Raw genomic sequence first — 19,515 nt, forward strand, 5'->3', positions numbered from 1 at the left:
TTTTTTGCCCGATTAAAATAAGTCCTCTATACTTCGGATGTGATGAAGGACTGAGGTGTAATACGGTGAAAATTGTTAGAATTTCAATTGATTTTTGTGCACGATTACAATACTTTCTCTATACTTCGTATATACGAGAAAGTAAAAATCAATTAAAGATTTTCTTAAAGCTTATATTATTGAAAATAGAAATTAATATTTCTTTCCACACATTTTACTAAGTCCGACACAAATGAAATGTGATAGAAATAGGAAAAATTTCATTTATGTACTGCTTATAAGTCGTATTCATATAGTTATATCAAAACATGGACAAAATAAATAGAAGAAGAAAGTACTAAGAATATTTCAATATTAGTTTACCCTAATGCAAAAATATTAAAAACCGAATGAATTAAACACATTTTTTTTTTTTAAAAACGTGATAGTTAAATGTCTAACAATTAAAAAGCTAAAAACAAAATGCCTACAAAGTGTGCTAAGACTGTTGAATCAACAAACTAGTATGAGTGATAGTTGCTACTTTTTTATCATTAAATATTTTATTAGTTAGACTTAATTGAAGTTTTAATCCAATCTAGATAAGCATACACTGATTCCGTGTACGGCGGAAGTTCTCCATTATCGCAATAAAAACCTGCAGCAGTCACGCCAACGACATAATATTTTCCATTTTCCTTACAGAGGAGAGGCCCACCTGAATCACCTGAACAGGTGCTCTGGCCCGGCTCGGTGTCGAGACAAATGAAACTGTCGGCGCCACTCATTAATTCAGCTGATCTAAGGAAATACATACACAGTTTTTGATGCAAAGGGTTTGTCTTGATTTGCAGCAAACTTGTAGAATCTGGTCTATAATCTCCAGTCTTTCCATATCCAATACTGAAACAGGTCTTAGAGTCGGACATGTCCTTATCAGGCAAACAGACTGGCCGTACATCATCTGTGAAAGTTATTGGAGATTCAAGCTTGAGAACCATTATATCATTTAGTACAGTTCCGTCTTCATTAAGCTTTGCTTTATGAATTCGTTTGACAACCTTGATGCGTTGGGTAGAGTTTATTTTTGATTTACTGTACAAAGCAATGTAAACGAACATGGTAGAATTTGGATGAACCAAACAATGTGAGGCTGTGAGTATCCACCACTCCGTCAGTATGGAGCCACCACAGATTGCAACATTGCCAAAGACGTGTGTTTCAATATAAACACTCCAGGGCCAAGACTTCTCGGGAGCTTCCTCGCCCATGACAATAGTCTTCGACTGGTCAACTAAAGTTTGACCACACAAAGGACTTTGTTCCAGCACGTTGTTTGGGTCAGGTTTTGGAATGTTTGTGTAGTTTACACCACCGATCACACGTCGATACTTTGTTTGTAGCTCGTCAAAGCTCTCTATGACCTTTTCCAATGTGCAGACATTTTTAGTGATGGATTTTGTTTTTATGTTCCACGGGAACACAGCAACAAGGATAAAAAATACCTGTGTAAAACATAATTATTGTTTAAACAAAATAAATTTTTAAGTCTGCAGCTACATGTATATTAGTTAAAATACTTAATGTTACGTAAATTACTATTTTCACCAAAAGTGTTGTTTATTTTTTTTTTCATTCGTTCAATCATTCATTCGTTCAATCGTTCGTACGCACTTACATTAATAATTTTTTTGTTCATTCATTGATTCTTTCATTCCTTCATTCGATCATTCGTTCAGTCGTTCGTTCGTTTGTTCATTCATTTGTTCATTCATTTATTTGTTAGATTCAAGATACCATCAAAACTGCAATAGGTGTAGATGTTAAAAACTTAAATATGTAGACATTTAAAAAAAATAAAATAAAATATCTTTGAATAATGATTTATTCTGAATTAAAAACATGTTTAAATTTTCAATTCAAGATCAAAAGCTTTAGTTTTTAAAAAACATGGCGTCCACAGAAATAGGTTACTTTCAAAGTGTAGTTCATTATGAAGCTTAGTTGTCTGTTATTTTGATTAAGTGCAAACAATGCTAAAATTTTTGTAATGCACACGCTTGATGTATCTTTTTATTGAATAATATAATGAACTTACTTACTGATAAACTAGAACTACGCTATATTTGGTTAAAGAATATATAACCAAATAAAATTCAAGATAAAATTTAAGAACGATAAATAAACAATGCTCATTTGATATTTTTTTACTGAAATAATTAAGGCGTTACATTTAAAAAACAAATCAATCTTTGTTTATAAGAATTCGAATAAAATGCATTTGGATAAATTGAGATAAAAGTAAAAATTTCGTAATTTCACTTTATAATTAAATGTTGTCTTTCTTTAAAATTCTTGCGGAGGCTAAGTAAACAAAATGCATAAAAAAATATTAACAAGATGTTAAAAAAGACAAAATAAATTATTGTCTTTAAATATGTAATATTTAACTATTGTTTGAATAACTTTAAACAAAAAAGCGCGGGGCGCTCTGTTATGTATTGAATATCTTTAAATGAATTTTAAGAAGCGACTCACTGTTTTATTTTTAGTTTTTTAAATAGTAGTTTACTATATATTTAAAGGAAAACATTTATTTTCTCCTTTTTATTGAAGTATAACATACACGTTTGTAATAAATAAACCAGGAATGATCTCCCCTAAACTTTCTCGAATATTCTTATATAAAACAACTGGGGATGGTAACTCGGGATATAGACATGATTTTTAATCTATTTTTAATTACTTAAACCTTTTAAAAAACTTCATAAAAACGTTTTAATAACAAGCTTTTACGTACTAATGCACTAAAAAGTAGAAAATAAATTATAAACTACTATTTAAATAACTAGAAAGAAAAGCGTTGTTCACTTTAGTATCTATCGGATACCTTTACTAATGTTTAGGAAGAGACCCACGCTTTTCATTCTAGTTATTTAATTAGTAGTCTAAAATTTATTTTCTACTTTTTAGTGCATTAGTACATAAAAGCTTGTTATTAAAACGTTTTTTATGATTTTTTTTTACAAGCTTTTATTTAACTCACTTCCTCTGTCTGTCGACAGTCTGTCGTCAGTCTGTCTAGGTCGTTATACTTCAATAAAAAGGAGAAAATAAATGTTTTCCTTTAAATATAGTAAACTACTATTTAAAAAACTAAAAATAAAACAGTGAGTCTAAAATTTATTTATATACTTTTTAGTGCATTAGTACATAAAAGCTTGTTTATTTAATTTCAGATTGCATTGTCTTCATGTCTTGACCCACGTGCCAACTGTGAACCGTATCTGTCAAGTAGAAGTGTCCGAATTTTTGCTCCGGCGTTTTGATCTAGACAGACTGACGACTGACAACAGAGGAAGTGAGTTAAATAAAAGCTTGTAAAAATAAAATTGAATCGTAGAAAAACGAATTGCACACCAAACGAACGACAAACAATATGTGTATAATAGTGCGGAATATTATTAGTACTTTATAAATTTATATGCGTCTTTTGAGAAATCGAAAATAGCGTAAATTACTACTTCCCAAAATTTTAAAGAAGGCATAGAATAGGATCTTTTACTAACATGTGAAATTTCATTTATCTATCTAAAACAGTTCCCAAGTTATAGACATTTGAAAAACTTGAAAGTAGAAAAAGTTCCACTTCCCGTTATCGGAAAACGCCCAAAAGTAGATACAGATCTACGAATTCGATATAATACTTATATATGAAATTTCATCAACCTTGCTGTAACGGTACTCAAGTTATCGTGTTTACAAACACACACACACACACATTAACACAGACATACGGACAAGATTGCAAAAGTATGTTTTTCCGACTCAGGGAGCTGTAAAAGTCGAGATTTTTAAAAATCTCGTTTTTTTTTGCACGATTACAATACTTCCACTATACACCGTATATACGAGAAAGGAAGATGTTTGGAAATTCCAAGCTTCGTCTTTAAGCACTTAAGTCTTATATGAATCCTTATAAGGCTAAAAACACTTACACGATTACATGATTTGATTTAGACCAAGTTTAAAACTGCCCCCCCCCCTGAATTAATTTAACCCTCGTGGGTAGTTATCACGTCCCTGATTTAATCCTGAACTAATGGATACTTAACATTTCTCTATAAAGAACTAGAGTTGACCCATCTCTGATATGCCCTACTTGATAAGTGATAAAGAAAGACAACTCATTCATGAGCTGGTCTCACAAAAATTGATGAGCTCACGTTCACGTAACTGACTGAGACTCATAAATAAACCGGAATTGATATCCCCTAAACTTTCTCAAAAAACTATAATATAAGCGGGTAGATAGTGTGTCAGTCAGTCATCGCTATAGATTTTGGAACTATAATAGTAAACATCGCACCATGCAGTGTTTTTACTTTGTATCGCATTGTCTTTATTATAGGTAATAGAGTAGGGTTGGTTTGTATAACGATTTAAATTTATTTTATAGTTGCCACGGTTTTTACACTTTTGAATAACGTGAAGAAAAAATTAAATACACGCACATTGCTAAAACATTTTAAACGGATCAATGTCAAATATCATTTTCGTTTGGATTCCTAGAAAAGTTGGAAACAGTTTCGTAACAGTAGGGTAAAAAAACTAATTAATTAAAATCTTTAAATAGTGATGCCGGGGAAAGTAATGTTAAAAATAAATTCAACTCACGCTAATAAAAAAAATGTGAATGCAAAATCTGCGGAAGTCCAAAAGAGAATTATTGTTGGAATAATATAATTAGCAAAATATGAATGCACATTCTGCACACGTGTAAGAGGGCATTATTGTTGGAATATTATAAATTGCCATGGATTAACAAAAGGCAATCTTTTTTTTTCACTGAACGTTTACTAATAATAATTTTTTATTATCTATTCCGTAGTATTATACACGAGTCATCACGTTCATTAGGTGCGCAACGGTTTTAGTCATGCGACTCTATTGTAAATTTTTAAAATTTAAAGTACTGAAAAAAAAATCAATAAAACCCATTATGTGAATGCATGGATTTATAAAGTGCAATATGGTAGGTAAAACACGGATATTTTAAATACAGCCTTTTATTAATTTTATATACTGAACGTACTGTTTACTAATTATAATTTTCATCTCTCAGTTAGCGAACAAGCTGTGGGTTTCATAGTCGTTCACTAAATTGAATCAGGCACGTCCGCCGGCACTCGGACAGGGTGCGATTTGGCGCCACGGGCTAGACTGTGAGCACTACGCGTTTATGTTTGCATTAAAGTTGTGTTTATGTTATAAGTGTTGTGTTTGTGTTTTCGCTTTTTTGCGTTTGCAATTGTGTTTGCATTGTGTTTGCGTTTTCATTCGTGTTTTTTATTTGCGTTTGTTTTTTCTTTGGTATTTTTTTGTTGCGCTTGTGTTTTCGTTTGTGTTTGCAATGTGTTTGTTTTCAGTCTGTTTGTGTTTTCTTTTGTGTTTGTGATGTGTTTTCTTTTGCGTTAGTGTTTTGCTTATGTTTTCTTTTGTGCTTGTGTTTTCTTTTCTTTTCTTTTGGTGTTGTGTTTTTTGTGTGTGTTTATGTTGTGTTTGTGAACTCTTTGTGTTTGTGTTTTCTTTTGTTTTTGTGTTTTCTGTTTACATAACACTACGGGGGATGGCAACCTAGGATATAGACATTTTTTTAAAAGCCATATTTAATTACTTAAACTTTTTAAAATAGAATAGAATCTCGTAGAAAAAAGAATTGTGCACCAAGTGAACGCCAAACAATCTGTGTATAATAGTGCGGAATATTAGTAGTACTTTATAAATTCACATGCGTTTTTTGATAACTCGAAAATAGCGTAAATTCTATCTAAAACAGTACTCAAGCTAGAGTCTTTTGTAAAATAAAAAGTAGAATAAGTTACACTTCCGTTTACCGGAAATCGCTGAAAAGTTGATACAGAACCTCAAATTTGATAGAATACTTATATATGAAATTTCATCAAACTAGCTGTAACGGTACTCAAGATATTGTGTTTAGACACACACACACCCACACACATACAAACACACATACACACACAGACATAAGGACAATATTGCAAAACTATGTTTTTCCGACTTTGGGAGGTGTTAAACATTAAGATTTGCAAAAATCACGATTTTTTTTTGCACGATTACAATATGTTCTCTATACCTGGTATAGGAGAAAGTAAAAAAGAATACACTTGAAATCGTATGCTCGATAGTCAAATACAACCTACCTTCAATCTATTTCTGTAAATGTTGATCATTCTAGTTCTATTTCATAAGGACATTATCACAACAGCTGGTGGATTTTCCTTACACAGTTATGTTGTTTTTATTCATTTATCATCAAATTACTTTTACAGTAGTTCAAAACATTCATATTTTCTACACCGAAGCCATTGTTTTGAAAATCAGCTTGTCTGTAGTTTGATGCTATTTGGTGCAATTTATTAAGTTTAAAATATACGCACCAATCAACGTTTATTACACTTTGAAAATTCAGCAGGCCACTTATTTTTACTTTCTCGTATATACGAAGTATAGAGAAAGTATTGTAATCGTGCACAAAAATCAATTGAAATTCTAACAATTTTCACCGTATTACACCTCAGTCCTTCATCACATCCGAAGTATAGAGGACTTATTTTAATCGGGCAAAAATTATCAATCCAGATTTATCAAAATTAAGAGGTTTTATGCGTAATCCAGTCTGAAAAACAGGGCTTTGCAATCCTGTCCTTATGTCTGTGTGTTGTCTGTGTGTCTGTGTGTGTGTAAACACGATTACTTGAGTACCATTACAGCTAGGTTGATGGAATTTCATATATAAGTATTTTATCAAAATCGTAGATCCGTATCAACTTTTGAGCGATTTCCGATAACCGGAAGTGGTACTTTTTCTACTTTGAATTTTTCAAAAGCTTATAACTTGAGTCCTATTTTTCAGATAGATAAATGAAATTTCACATGTGAGTAAAAGATCTAATTTTCTACCTTCTGTTAAATTTTGAGTAATTTCCGTTGACCGGAAGTAGTAATTTACGCTACTTCCGATTTCTCATAAAACTAATGTAAATTTTTAAAGTACTAATAATATTGCGCACTATTATGCACTTTTTTATTTAGCGTTCAATTGGTGTGCAATTCTTTTGTCTACGAGATTTTATTCTATTTCTAAAACTTTAAGTATTTAAAATGGATTAAAAATCATGTCTATAGCCCGAGTTCCCATCCCCTGTTGTTTTATATAAGAATTTTTGAGAAAGTTTAGGGGAGATCACTCCCGGTTTATTACTTTATGGCATACCGAGTATAGAGAAAGTTTTGTACTCTTGTTAAAATATAGTTAAATATAGTAAAATACTGTAAAATATTGTGAAGTTGCTTGAGTAAGAAAACTAAGCTTTGCAATCTTATCTGTTTGTCTGTCAGTCTGTCTGCTTGCCTGTGTAAACGATAGCTTGAGTACTGTTTTAGTAAGGTGGAGGAAAGCATAGTATTAGTGCTCTATTAACTTGTGTGTTATATCCAGTACTTAATCTATAATTTGTTTCTAAATAAAACAATTACTTGATTACCGATTCAAACGAAATATGTATTTAACTGTCTATGAAATATTCTGTCATATTTTGTAGCATCATCAAGCTATAAACCGTCACAGATCTTCTGTCATAATGAAGCTATAAATCGTCACAGAAATTAAGGAGCCCTTTGTAGTGATGTGCCATGTTATGTTTGTCTTACTAGCTGACGTGTGTTACATGGGCTATTCATGTTTACATACGTATCGTTTAGTCCAATATTTAGTTTTAAACCATACCATTTAATAGTTAACACAAGCAAGAATAGTTTATTCATGGGGCTTAAAATTTGTCTACTTGACAAAATTTGATCCCAATAAAAACAATTTGGTAATAAAAATTATTTAAGTACATTATGCAAATTATTTTATTTATATTGCACAAACTGTTTGGAAACAACGTTTCTTTTGCTTTGAAAATAAACCGGGAGTGATCTCCCCTAAACTTGCTCGAATATTCTAATATAAAACTACGAGGGATGGCAACTCAGGACATAGACAATATTTGTAATCCATTTTTAATTACTTAAACTTTTTTATAATAGAATGGAATCTTGTGAAAAAAAAGGATTACACACCAAGTGAACGCCTAATAAAATGCGCATAATAGTGCGCAATATTATTAGTACTTTATAAATTTAGATGCGTTTTTTGAGAAATCGGAAATAGCGTAAATTAGTACTTCCGGTAAACGGAAATTACTCAAAATTTGACAGAAGGTAGAGAATTAGATCGTTTACTTACATGTGAAATTTCATTTATCTATCTGAAATAATACTCAAGTTATAGGCTTTTGAAAAATTCAAAGTAGAAAAATTACCACTTCCGGTTATCGGAAATCGCTCAAAAGTTGATACGGATCTACGATTTTGATAAAATACTTATATATGAAATTTCATCAACCTAGCTGTAACGGTACTCAAGTTATCGTGTTTACACACAGACACACACTCAGGCACACACACACACACAGACGCACAGACATACGGCCAAGATTGCAAAATTAGGTTTTACCGTATCAGTGAGGTGTAAAACGTCGAGATTTGTGAGAATCTCGATTTTTTTTCACGATTACAATACTTTCTCTATACTTTGTATATATGAGAAAGTAAAAAAGCTAGTCGGCTATATGTATTGACAATGAAAATAAATTATGATTTATGATATATCCTTAAAATATATCCTTAAAATGTCACTGCCTATGTGGGCTTTATTTCTCTAGATTTATTTTTTAAACTGCTTACTGTAATGTTGGTAAACGTTTGTGAAGGAGTGGATTTTAAAAGCGCATGACGGAAACGTAAATCTTATTTGTGATGCCGCTGTTTATATAGTCTTTTTACGTTAAGTCGGTTTACCTTTTGAAATACATATAATGCTGGATTTTGAAAAATCCTCCATTAATTTTGTTTCAGAATGTTATGAAGGCATACACGTTCTTGGCTGTTTTTATCATTTAACACAGAGCCTATACAGAAAAGTTCAGACTCTTGGATTTCAGACAATGTACTTGGATGAAACAGATTTCGCCGTCATGGTAAGGATGATATGTGCTTTGGTTTTGTGCCAATAGCAGACGTTGGAGATGTGTTTGAAGAACATCGAGAACATACGGATAATTATATTGGAAGAGTAGGACGTCGCGGACGAGCTGTTCCTCTTTATGAGCCTCACATCTGGAACAAACAGCACCGGGTGGCTGGAATATACACCACCGGGTGGCTGGAATATACACCACCGGGTGGCTGGAATATACACCACCGGGTGGCTGGAATATACACCACCGGGTGGCTGGAATATACACCACCGGGTGGCTGGAATATACACCACCGGGTGGCTGGAATATACACCACCGGGTGGCTGGAATATACACCACCGGGTGGCTGGAATATACACCACCGGGTGGCTGAAATATACACCACCGGGTGGCTGGAATATACACCACCGGGTGGCTGGAATATACACCACCGGGTGGCTGGAATATACACCACCGGGTGGCTGGAATATACACCACCGGGTGGCTGGAATATACACCACCGGGTGGCTGGAATATACACCACCGGGTGGCTGGAATATACACCACCGGGTAGGAAATGAGTTACCTCGCACCAACAACAGCGTCGAGGGTTGGCACCGTAAAATGCAAGCTGCAGTTGCTGCTGACCATCTAAATATCCGGCGCTTCATCAATATTCTCAAACGCGAGCAAGGTTTTCACAAAGTGGTCATCGGTCAGCGGCTGGGCGGACGACCAGTAGAACACCAAGAACAAAATAACGTAACACGAATTCTCGTATTTTTAACATCGTTAATGACTATGCAAATAGAAATCACATAGACTATTTACGAGGAATATTTTTCAATATTCAAATTTAAATGTTTATCAGTTTTCCTCCGTTTTCTAATTCAGAAATTTATATTGTACTAGCCGTCCCGGCCAGGCCCTGCTCTGGCTTCTGTGAAAAACCTTTCTGTTAAAGACCATTACCTGTGTGTTTAGTAATCATCATAAACCCGGCATTGCCCACCCAAACCACAACCAACCAAAACCAAAACAACAAAACGCAAACATAACGCTAACACAATTACAAATACAAACGAAAACAAAAACCTAACAACAAACCCAACCACAACCACAAACACCAATACAAACACAAAGAAAAAACAAACAAAAAAGCAAACGAAAACAAAAACCTAACAACAAACCCAACCACAAACACAAACACCAATACCAACACAAAAAAAAAAACGAAAAAGCAAACAAAAACAAACCAAATCCAAAAACACAAATACGTGGAAACCCAAAGAAAAAAACACAAACAAAAACGAAAAAAGAAAGAACAAAAACAAACCAAATCAAAACGCAACCACTAACGCAAACCCACCTAAACACAAAGAAAACACGAACGCGAACATAAACGCCCGGGGCGGAATCACCTGTTTTAGCTTAATAAACGACTATAGTACCCCAACTTATTCATAGTCTTTTGCACTCACTTAAACGAACGCGCCTGTTTCAATTTAATGAACAATTATAATACTCCAAGCTTATCCGTAAAATACCTACAACATTTACACTTGATCAATCCCCGCTAATTATGTAATTATTTTTTTCCCAACACCAAAACAAAGTAATTAAAAAGTAAATTCTTTTCCACTAATGCAATGGTTTTATAAAGGGAAGAAATTGTGTTTTCCTAATTTATCAAAGGGAAGTAAGTGCTATAGGACTAAATAAAGACATAATTAGAATTTTTGTAAAAGGTGATGCTTTTTTAAAACTTGTGTTTAATGAACATGCCGAAAATTATTACTTTCAGTTTGATAAATGAAAATTATTTCCCAAAACTTTTAATATTAATTTTTTAACTCATAAATTTAGATCATAAGGACTTTAATTATCTAACACTTAAATCCATCGAAGTATGTCAACGACAAACAAACAAACTTATTTTTACATACAGAACTGAGCTTTATATATTAGATTTTGTTCTTTTTTCCATTTTATTTATGTTAATATATTTAGATTTTTTTGGTATACATTTTTGGAATTTATGTAAGTTTTCCTTTTTGTTTTTTGATTCAGAAAATAATTTTTTAAAAAATATTTTATATTGTTCATTTTTAATTATATTGATGTTTGTACATTTAGATTATGTTGTATATAAAGTTTTTAGCGGGGGCTTGGATGGAAGGGGGGAGGGGGGATAATTACATAGGGGATAATTGACAGGGGTGTAATTGACAGGGGGTAAATACGGGAGGGAGAAGTGAAATGTGCTAGGGATAATTAGCGGGGGGTGGGGGTAATGTCCTAGACACATAAAATCAACGTATGTGTGTATCTGTTTGTTTTTCTCTTATGCATTACTACACCCTTAGTCTGAAAGGTTCGAAAATGGTTAAGAATACTCCTAGGGAGGTATTTGCATATTACGAAAATTTCAAATTTTAGGGACGGCACCCCGGCAGGGCGCTATTTGATTCTTCTTTATATCAGGTTTATAAAAATAAAAATCGATTGCGGTTCGACACCGTTCATCCGATCGCCATGAAACTTTGGGGAGATAATGGGAATAATTGCAAAAAAATCTTTTTTCAATTCCTCAAGGGCGTAGCTTCGGGAGGTTGCCATTTTTCTCTATATATGGTATGAAAGACACCGTTCATGCAAGTGTCAATAAACTTTGGGGAGTTGATGAGAATACTACCGAGATGGTTTCTCTAAAAAAAATTATTTCTTATGGGTGGCTTCCGGGAATGTGCGATTTTCGTCAATACACGGCTTGGTGCCCAGAGTTCCAGAGCGGCTATCTTAGCACTTGGTATCCATTATAGGGCGTCCTGCATAGAGGGTAAGGGGTTATACCACTCACTCGTCAGCCGATGTCATAAAAACAGATGAGCTCAGAAATCTCTAGAGCCTAAAACAACATACCTGTAATTTATTTCTAGAAATGTTGACCGTTAAATGTTCTAGATGGTTACAGGACACTACACCCCTCCATCAATTAACCCTCCCGGACATCCCCCCCAGTATTTACCCCCCGGCGAAATTACCCCCGTGTCAATTACCCCCCTATCAATTACCACCCCCCCCCTAATCAAGCTAGAATTCTTACTCTAGCTCAAATTCTATACCTATATATTACCTTAATCCTAACCTTAAAATAGGGCCAAAAACTAAGCATTCACCTCAGCCTAAAAGATAAAACAAAATCGAAACCAACTCTAGACATTTCTTTAAACCCAACCTTAACCCTAACCCTAATTCTAAAACCAAATCTAGCCCTAACCCTTACCCTAAAGCTAGCCCTAACCCTCACCCTAACCCTAATCCTAAATTTAACCCTAGCCCTAACCCTAGCCCTAGCTAGCATTAACATTAACATCAACATTAACATTTAACATTAACATTAACATTAACATTAACATTAACATTAACATTAACATTAACATTAACATTAACATTAACATTAACATTAACATTAACATTAACATTAACATTAACATTAACATTAACATTAACATTAACATTAACATTAACATTAACATTAACATTAACATTAACATTAACATTAACATTAACATTAACATCAACATCAACATCAACATTTAACATTTAACATTAACATTTAACATTTAACATTAACATTAACATTAACATTAACATTAACATTAACATTAACATTAACATTAACATTAACATTAACATTAACATCAACATCAACATCAACATTAACATCAACATCAACATCAACATCAACATCAACATCAACATCAACATCAACATTAACATTAACATTAACATTAACATTAACATTAACATTAACATTAACATTAACATTAACATTAACATTAACATTAACATTAACATTAACATTAACATTAACATTAACATTAACATTAACATTAACATTAACATTAACATTAACATTAACATTAACATTAACATTAACATTAACATTAACATTAACATTAACATTAACATTAACATTAACATTAACATTAACATTAACATTAACATTAACATTAACATTAACATTAACATTAACATTAACATTAACATTAACATTAACATTAACATTAACATTAACATTAACATTAACATTAACATTAACATTAACCTACGCATACGCATAGGCATGCGCATACGCATACACATACTCATACGCATAAGCATAAACTCACGCCATAACCTCAATTATGAACATGAACACGAATCAACCCTCACCACGAGCTTAACCACTAACATAAACATAAACTCTCTCCATCCACGGACTTACTAATACACCTAAAATAAAAAACGACGGATATTACTAAAAATTTGAAAGAAAGCAGAGTATTAAATATTTGACTTACATGTGAAATTTCATCTATCAGAAACAGTACTCAAGTTATAGGCTTTTAAAAAACCAAAATTAGAATAAATTCCACTTATTCCACCAAATATCGATTTTACTTGTGTACGATTACAATACTTTCTCTATATTATGTCGCATACGAGAAATTAAAAGCAGTTTAATATGCTTTGATAAAGGCAAAACACTTTCTTTTTTGCTTCAAAATGTAGAATTACATCACTAGAAAAGCAAAATTATGTTTGAAAAAATTGTTTGCAGGTGCCATTTTGTTCTTGTTTAATTTGAATTGTTGCATGTCGAATTCGTGAGCTAATAAAATCAAAACAATACCAACGTTTCAAAAAAGAATAAAACGTAATTAGAATTTTATTTTAAAATCTTAAATTAATATAGTATTATTGAAAGCGAAATAATAAACTGATTTTAAACAAATTAGATATAAAATAAGGAACATTCGAAGGACTGAAAATAAAAAGGTAACGAAGTAAGCTATGGCTGTTGATTTATCAAGCTAGTGTGAGTATTACAGTTCAACATGTTTTGTTTTGTTAATTAGACTTCATTACCGTGTAAATCCAATCAAGAAAAGCATACACGGATTCTGCAACTGAAGGAAAATCTGCGTTATCACACAATAATCCTGCAACAATGACGCCAACGACATAATATTTTCCATTTTCCTTACAGAGAAGAGGCCCGCCTGAATCACCCGAACAGATGTTCTGGCCTGGTTCGGTGTCGAGACAAATGTAGGTGTTATAATCAAACGTCGAGTTATACAGTTTAAGGATGTACATACACAGATTTTGATTCATGGGGTTCGTCTTGATTTGCATCAAATTGTTGGAATCTGGTCTATAATCTCCAGTCTTTCCAAATCCAATACTGAAACAGGTCTTAGAGTCGGACATGTCCTTATCAGGCAAACAGACCGGTCGTACATCATCTGTAAAAGTTATTGGAGCTTCAAGCTTGAGAAGCATTATATCATTTAGTACCATTTCGTCTTCAAGAAGTTTTGCGTTGTGAATACGTTTGACAGCCTTGATGTAATGGGTAGAGTTTATTTTAGATTTGCTGTACAACCCAAAGTAAACGAGCAGTGTAGCATTTCTATGAAGTAAACAATGGGCGGCAGTGAGAACCCACCACTCGTTAAGGATGGCACCCCCACAAAATGCCATGCCCATTTCAGGAACGTGTGTTTCAATATAAACATTCCAGGGCCAAGACTTCTCGGGAGCTTCCTCGCCCATGACAATAGTCTCCGACTGGTCAACTAAAGTTTGACCACACAATGGACTTTGTTCCAGCACGTTGTTTGGGTCAGGTTTTGGAATGTTTGTGTAGTTTACCCCACCGATCAAACTTCTATACTTTGTTTGTAGCTTGTCAAAACTCTCTATGACCTTTTCCAATGTGCAGACATTTTTAGTGATGGATTTTGTTTTTATGTTCCATGGACAAACAGCAGCAAGCATAAAAAATACCTGTGTAAAAAAATATTAGTTTTTATAGTGGTTTTTTTTTGTAATATTGCTTTTACATAAATGTAATTAATTAACAGTATTAATTACAAAGAAATTACAATTTCTTCACTGATCACGAAAGAGGTATTTTTTTTCTTGAAGATATCCAGATGTTTATTATTACATTCGGATGTATAAAAACAGTTGATTTGTAACTGCCCCATGTAGGCTACCTCTCACACATAGATAGATGAGTGCAATCTTAAACGTCTTACATTATATTCGAGTCATGAAAGATGAACGTTAGCAAAACCTGGACAATCTAGTTCATAAACCATACCAAATAAGTTAATCTTCTGTATTTTACATCATTTAATTTAGTAGGCGGAATACGTATAAAATAGTTTTTTTAATACGGACGTTAGATTCAATATAGTGTTTTTGAAATTTAATTTTAGAATAATGTATAAATACATTTGATATGTTTTCCTTTTTAGAAAAATGTTTTGTACATTGGAAGAATAGTAAGTTTAAAAAATTATTTGTACATTGGAAGTATAGTAAGTTTAAGACTGAACGTAGATGCGTCACTGAGTTCACCCAGCCCTTATTGGTACTTAGCATATGTGTTTAAGGTCCCTGAATTCATCCAGCCCTTTTTGGTACTTAACATATCTGTTTAAGGTCCCTGAATTCATCCAGCCCTTTTTGGTACTTAACATATCTGTTTAAGGTCACGGAGTTCATTCAGCCCTTATTGGTACTTAGCATATCTGTTTAAGGTCCCGGATTTGACCCATCTCTGAGTGATGCGGCATACTTGTGGTGGTGGAAAAAAAAGACAGCTGACTACAAACAGCAAGTTATACCACTCACTCGTCAGCAGATGTTATAACAACAGATGAGTTCACATGGGACTGTTAGAAACAGAAAATTCTAGAGCCTAATACAACATACCTTAAATTTATTTCTGTAAATGTTGACCGTTCTATGTTCCAACTCCATTTCTTGGGATAAGATCAAAAAAATTCTAATGAGAAGTTAAATTAAAAAAACAACAACAACATATTACTAGTGTATGTTCTGGTATAATTGTGTTGATAACTAATTTTGTTCTTGTGTTTCTGACGTTGTTATTTTTTAAAATTATTTTATGTTTGGTTTGTATTGCACTTCTCAAATAAATCGATATTATTATTCCATGTTTGATTTGTATTGCTACTCCACAAATCGATTTTATTATTTGCTGTTTGATTTGTACTGTTACTACACAAATCGATTTTATTATTTTATGTTTGATTTGTATTGTTACTAGTTCACAAATTGATTATACTATTTTATGTTTGATTTGTAATGTTACTCCACAAATCGATTTTATTTTATTTTTTGTTTGATTTGTATAGCTACTCCATAAATCGATTTTATTATTTTATGATTGATTTGTATTTCTACTCCACAAATCGATTTTATTTTATTTTTTGTTTGATTTGTATAGCTACTCCATAAATCGATTTTATTATTTTTTGTTTGATTTGTATAGCTACTCCATAAATCGATTTTATTATTTTATGATTGATTTGTATAGCTACTCCATAAATCGATTTTATTATTTTATAATTTATTTGTATAGCTACTCCATAAATCGATTTTATTATTTTATGATTGATTTGTATCGCTACTCCACAAATCGATTTTATTATTTTATGATTGATTTGTATCGCTACTCCACAAATTGATTATACTATTTTATGTTTGATTTGTATTTCTACTTCACAAATCGATTTTATTATTTTATGTTTGATTTGTATCGCTACTCCACAAATCGATTTTATTATTTTATGATTGATTTGTATCGCTACTCCACAAATCGATTTTATTATTTTATGATTGATTTGTATCGCTACTCCACCAATCGATTTTATTATTTTATGTTTGATTTGTATCGCTACTCCACAAATCGATTTTATTATTTTATGATTGATTTGTATCGCTACTCCACCAATCGATTTTATTATTTTATGTTTGATTTGTATCGCTACTCCACAAATCGATTTTATTATTTTATGTTTGATTTGTATCGCTACTCCACAAATCGATTTTATTATTTTATGATTGATTTGTATCGCTACTCCACAAATAGATTTTATTATTTTATGATTGATTTGTATCGCTACTCCACAAATCGATTTTATTATTTTATGATTGATTTGTATTGAAGTTCACAAATCGATTTTATTATTTTATGTTTGATTTGTATTGCTACTCCACAAATCTATCTAACGAGAAAAATGGCCCGTTGAGGAAGGGTACAACGGGCGCTAGGCTGATAGTGCTGTCTCTTTTCTCTAAACTAAAACCAACCCACCCCCCCACACACCACCCCCACCCCCCACCACACACCACCCCCACCCCTCACCCCCACACACCACCCCCTCCACACACCGGCCCCCACCCCCCACCCCCCCCCAAAAAAAAAACATGTCTACCGTCCCATTCAACGAAATATAATTATATACTTTTTCCAGTGTCCGCCCCCTCCCAGAAAATTCTACCCCCGCCCCCGAAAATTTCAAGTACCCCCACCCCTCTCCGGGGAGGAAAAAGTCTGAAAGAAACACTGAAACCAACCCACCCCCCACCCCCCACCCCCCCCCCCACACACCCCCCACCCCACCCCCCCCCCCCCTCCACCATCCCCCACCCCCAAAAAAAACATGTCTACCGTCCCATTCAACGAAATATAATTATATACTTTTTCCAGTGTCCGCCCCCTCCCAGAAAATTCTACCCCCGCCCCCGAAAATTTCAAGTACCCCCACCCCTCTCCGGGGAGGAAAAAGTCCCCCACCCCCCCCACCCCCACCCCTACACCCCCCCCCCCCCCCAAAAAAAAAAAACATGTCTACCGTCCCATTGCAAGAAAACCACTTTTTAGATTAGACACATTAATTAAGCGGTAATTTTATTATAGAGTATCGATGAGGAAATTTCTTTTGAGTTGGGGAGGGGGGGGGGGGGGCTCAGACGTTCTTACGCGGGGGGTGGGGCTTCGCCCCTACCCGAAGAATTGTATGCAAGAAACTCTTCACGCAAACCATTTAGATTAGACATTTCCTTTTTTTCAATGTTTACGCGAGAATCAATGACGTCATTACATTACTGTGTGCACTCTCTGGTTTGAGATTATGTTCTACTCTACGCTAAATGTGTCGACGTCATATTTCGTTTTTCGAATTACTGTGCATGTTTTTAAATTGCTTGTGTTTTCTCTAGAGCGTTCTTGTCAGACAGAGCGTTCTTGTCAGATAGACAGACAGCGAAACTATTAGTATTAATTATTTTATGTCTGATTTGTATTGCTACTCTACAAATGGATTTTATTATTTTATGATTGATTTGTATCGCTACCAATCTATTTGTTTCCCATCCAGAAACGAACGGTGAAGTACCAGATAGAACAGCTATAGTTAGCCCCATCAATATGTGAACCTAAATAAATCAGTGATAAACAATAGTAAGGCATTCACCGTACCGAATCTACTCTAGCTATCTTTATTATCCCTATCTTTATCCCTATCGCTGTTTCTATCCCTATCTCTGTTTCTATCCCTATCTCTGTTTCTATCCCCATCTCTGTTTCTATCCCTATCCCCACCCTCAAGCTCCTTCGATGTAACTCAAATCGTTTTGGGATAAAATACTCAAAAGCTTATCAGAGGCGTAGCGACCCTTCCCGGCGCCCGGGGACATACTTTCAATTTGGCGCCCCCCTCGGGAGCAAATTTTCGATTTGCACCCCCCCCTCTCAAACTTTTGATTTGCACCCCCCCTCGAACTTTCAATTTGGCGCCCCCCCCCCCTAAGGTCGGCGCCCGGGGACATATGTCCCCCCCCTCGCTACGCCTCTGAAGCTTATATCTCGTACTTCTACCTATTTTAAATTATATAATATCTGGTAAATTTTAATTTGCTTTTGTTTTACTTTAAATATATTATTGATCTAGAATTTAGTAAATTTTATTTCCTGTTTTCATATTTTCGCGGGCATTTTTTACTTTGTGAACATTTCAAAATCTTGATCCTTATATTTATCAATTCCAATTGTTTACACATACAGTTGTGTTTTAATCTAAATTAAAAAATAATGTACCACTTACACTTAGATCTAGGTTTAAACTTACCTACAGGTACCGAGAACCCGAAGTTTCAGAAATCAGCCTGTTCGAAGTTTGGTGCTACTGGGTGCAGTTTAGTGCGTTTAAGTGTACGCACTTATCACAATAAAGCACACGCTTTTTCAATTTTGTACCTTTATCGTTCTCACAAAAAATGTGGGCTACAAACTATAATGGAAGGATTATATTCGTGCGAAAAAAAAAACCGTGGTAGATTGTGACATAATTCAACGTTTGACATTTTTCTCAGTCGGATAAACTTAGTCTAGCAATATAGTCTTCGTGTATGTCAGTGAATACAATATCTTGAGAATAGTTTCAGTAACGTTGACGAAATTTCATATAAACACTGAATGCGTGTCCACAAGAATTCGTTAAGTATAGTTTATGGGAAATCTTCTGAACGCCAATGCAATATAAAACACAACTATGATAGGATAAAATATCTTTAGAAGTAG

The 19,515-nt window shown here is 33.6% G+C and overlaps 1 protein-coding gene across 1 annotated transcript; it reads right to left on the minus strand.

The window, feature by feature from the left end:
* Positions 1-521: 521 nt before the first annotated feature.
* On the minus strand, positions 522-15,907 carry LOC131929969 (uncharacterized). The gene is made up of 3 exons (XM_059286355.1): positions 15,840-15,907; positions 13,965-14,903; positions 522-1,484 (listed from the first exon to the last, which is right to left on the minus strand). The coding sequence occupies exons 1-3, from the start codon at positions 15,885-15,887 to the stop codon at positions 546-548; spliced, it is 1,926 nt and encodes a 641-aa protein (XP_059142338.1). The 5' UTR covers positions 15,888-15,907; the 3' UTR covers positions 522-545.
* Positions 15,908-19,515: the final 3,608 nt, after the last annotated feature.

The sequence above is a fragment of the Physella acuta genome, unplaced genomic scaffold (genome assembly GCF_028476545.2).
Source record: "Physella acuta isolate Inbredline_101_S28 unplaced genomic scaffold, ASM2847654v3 ptg001700l, whole genome shotgun sequence".
Classification (NCBI taxonomy): domain Eukaryota; kingdom Metazoa; phylum Mollusca; class Gastropoda; family Physidae; genus Physella; species Physella acuta.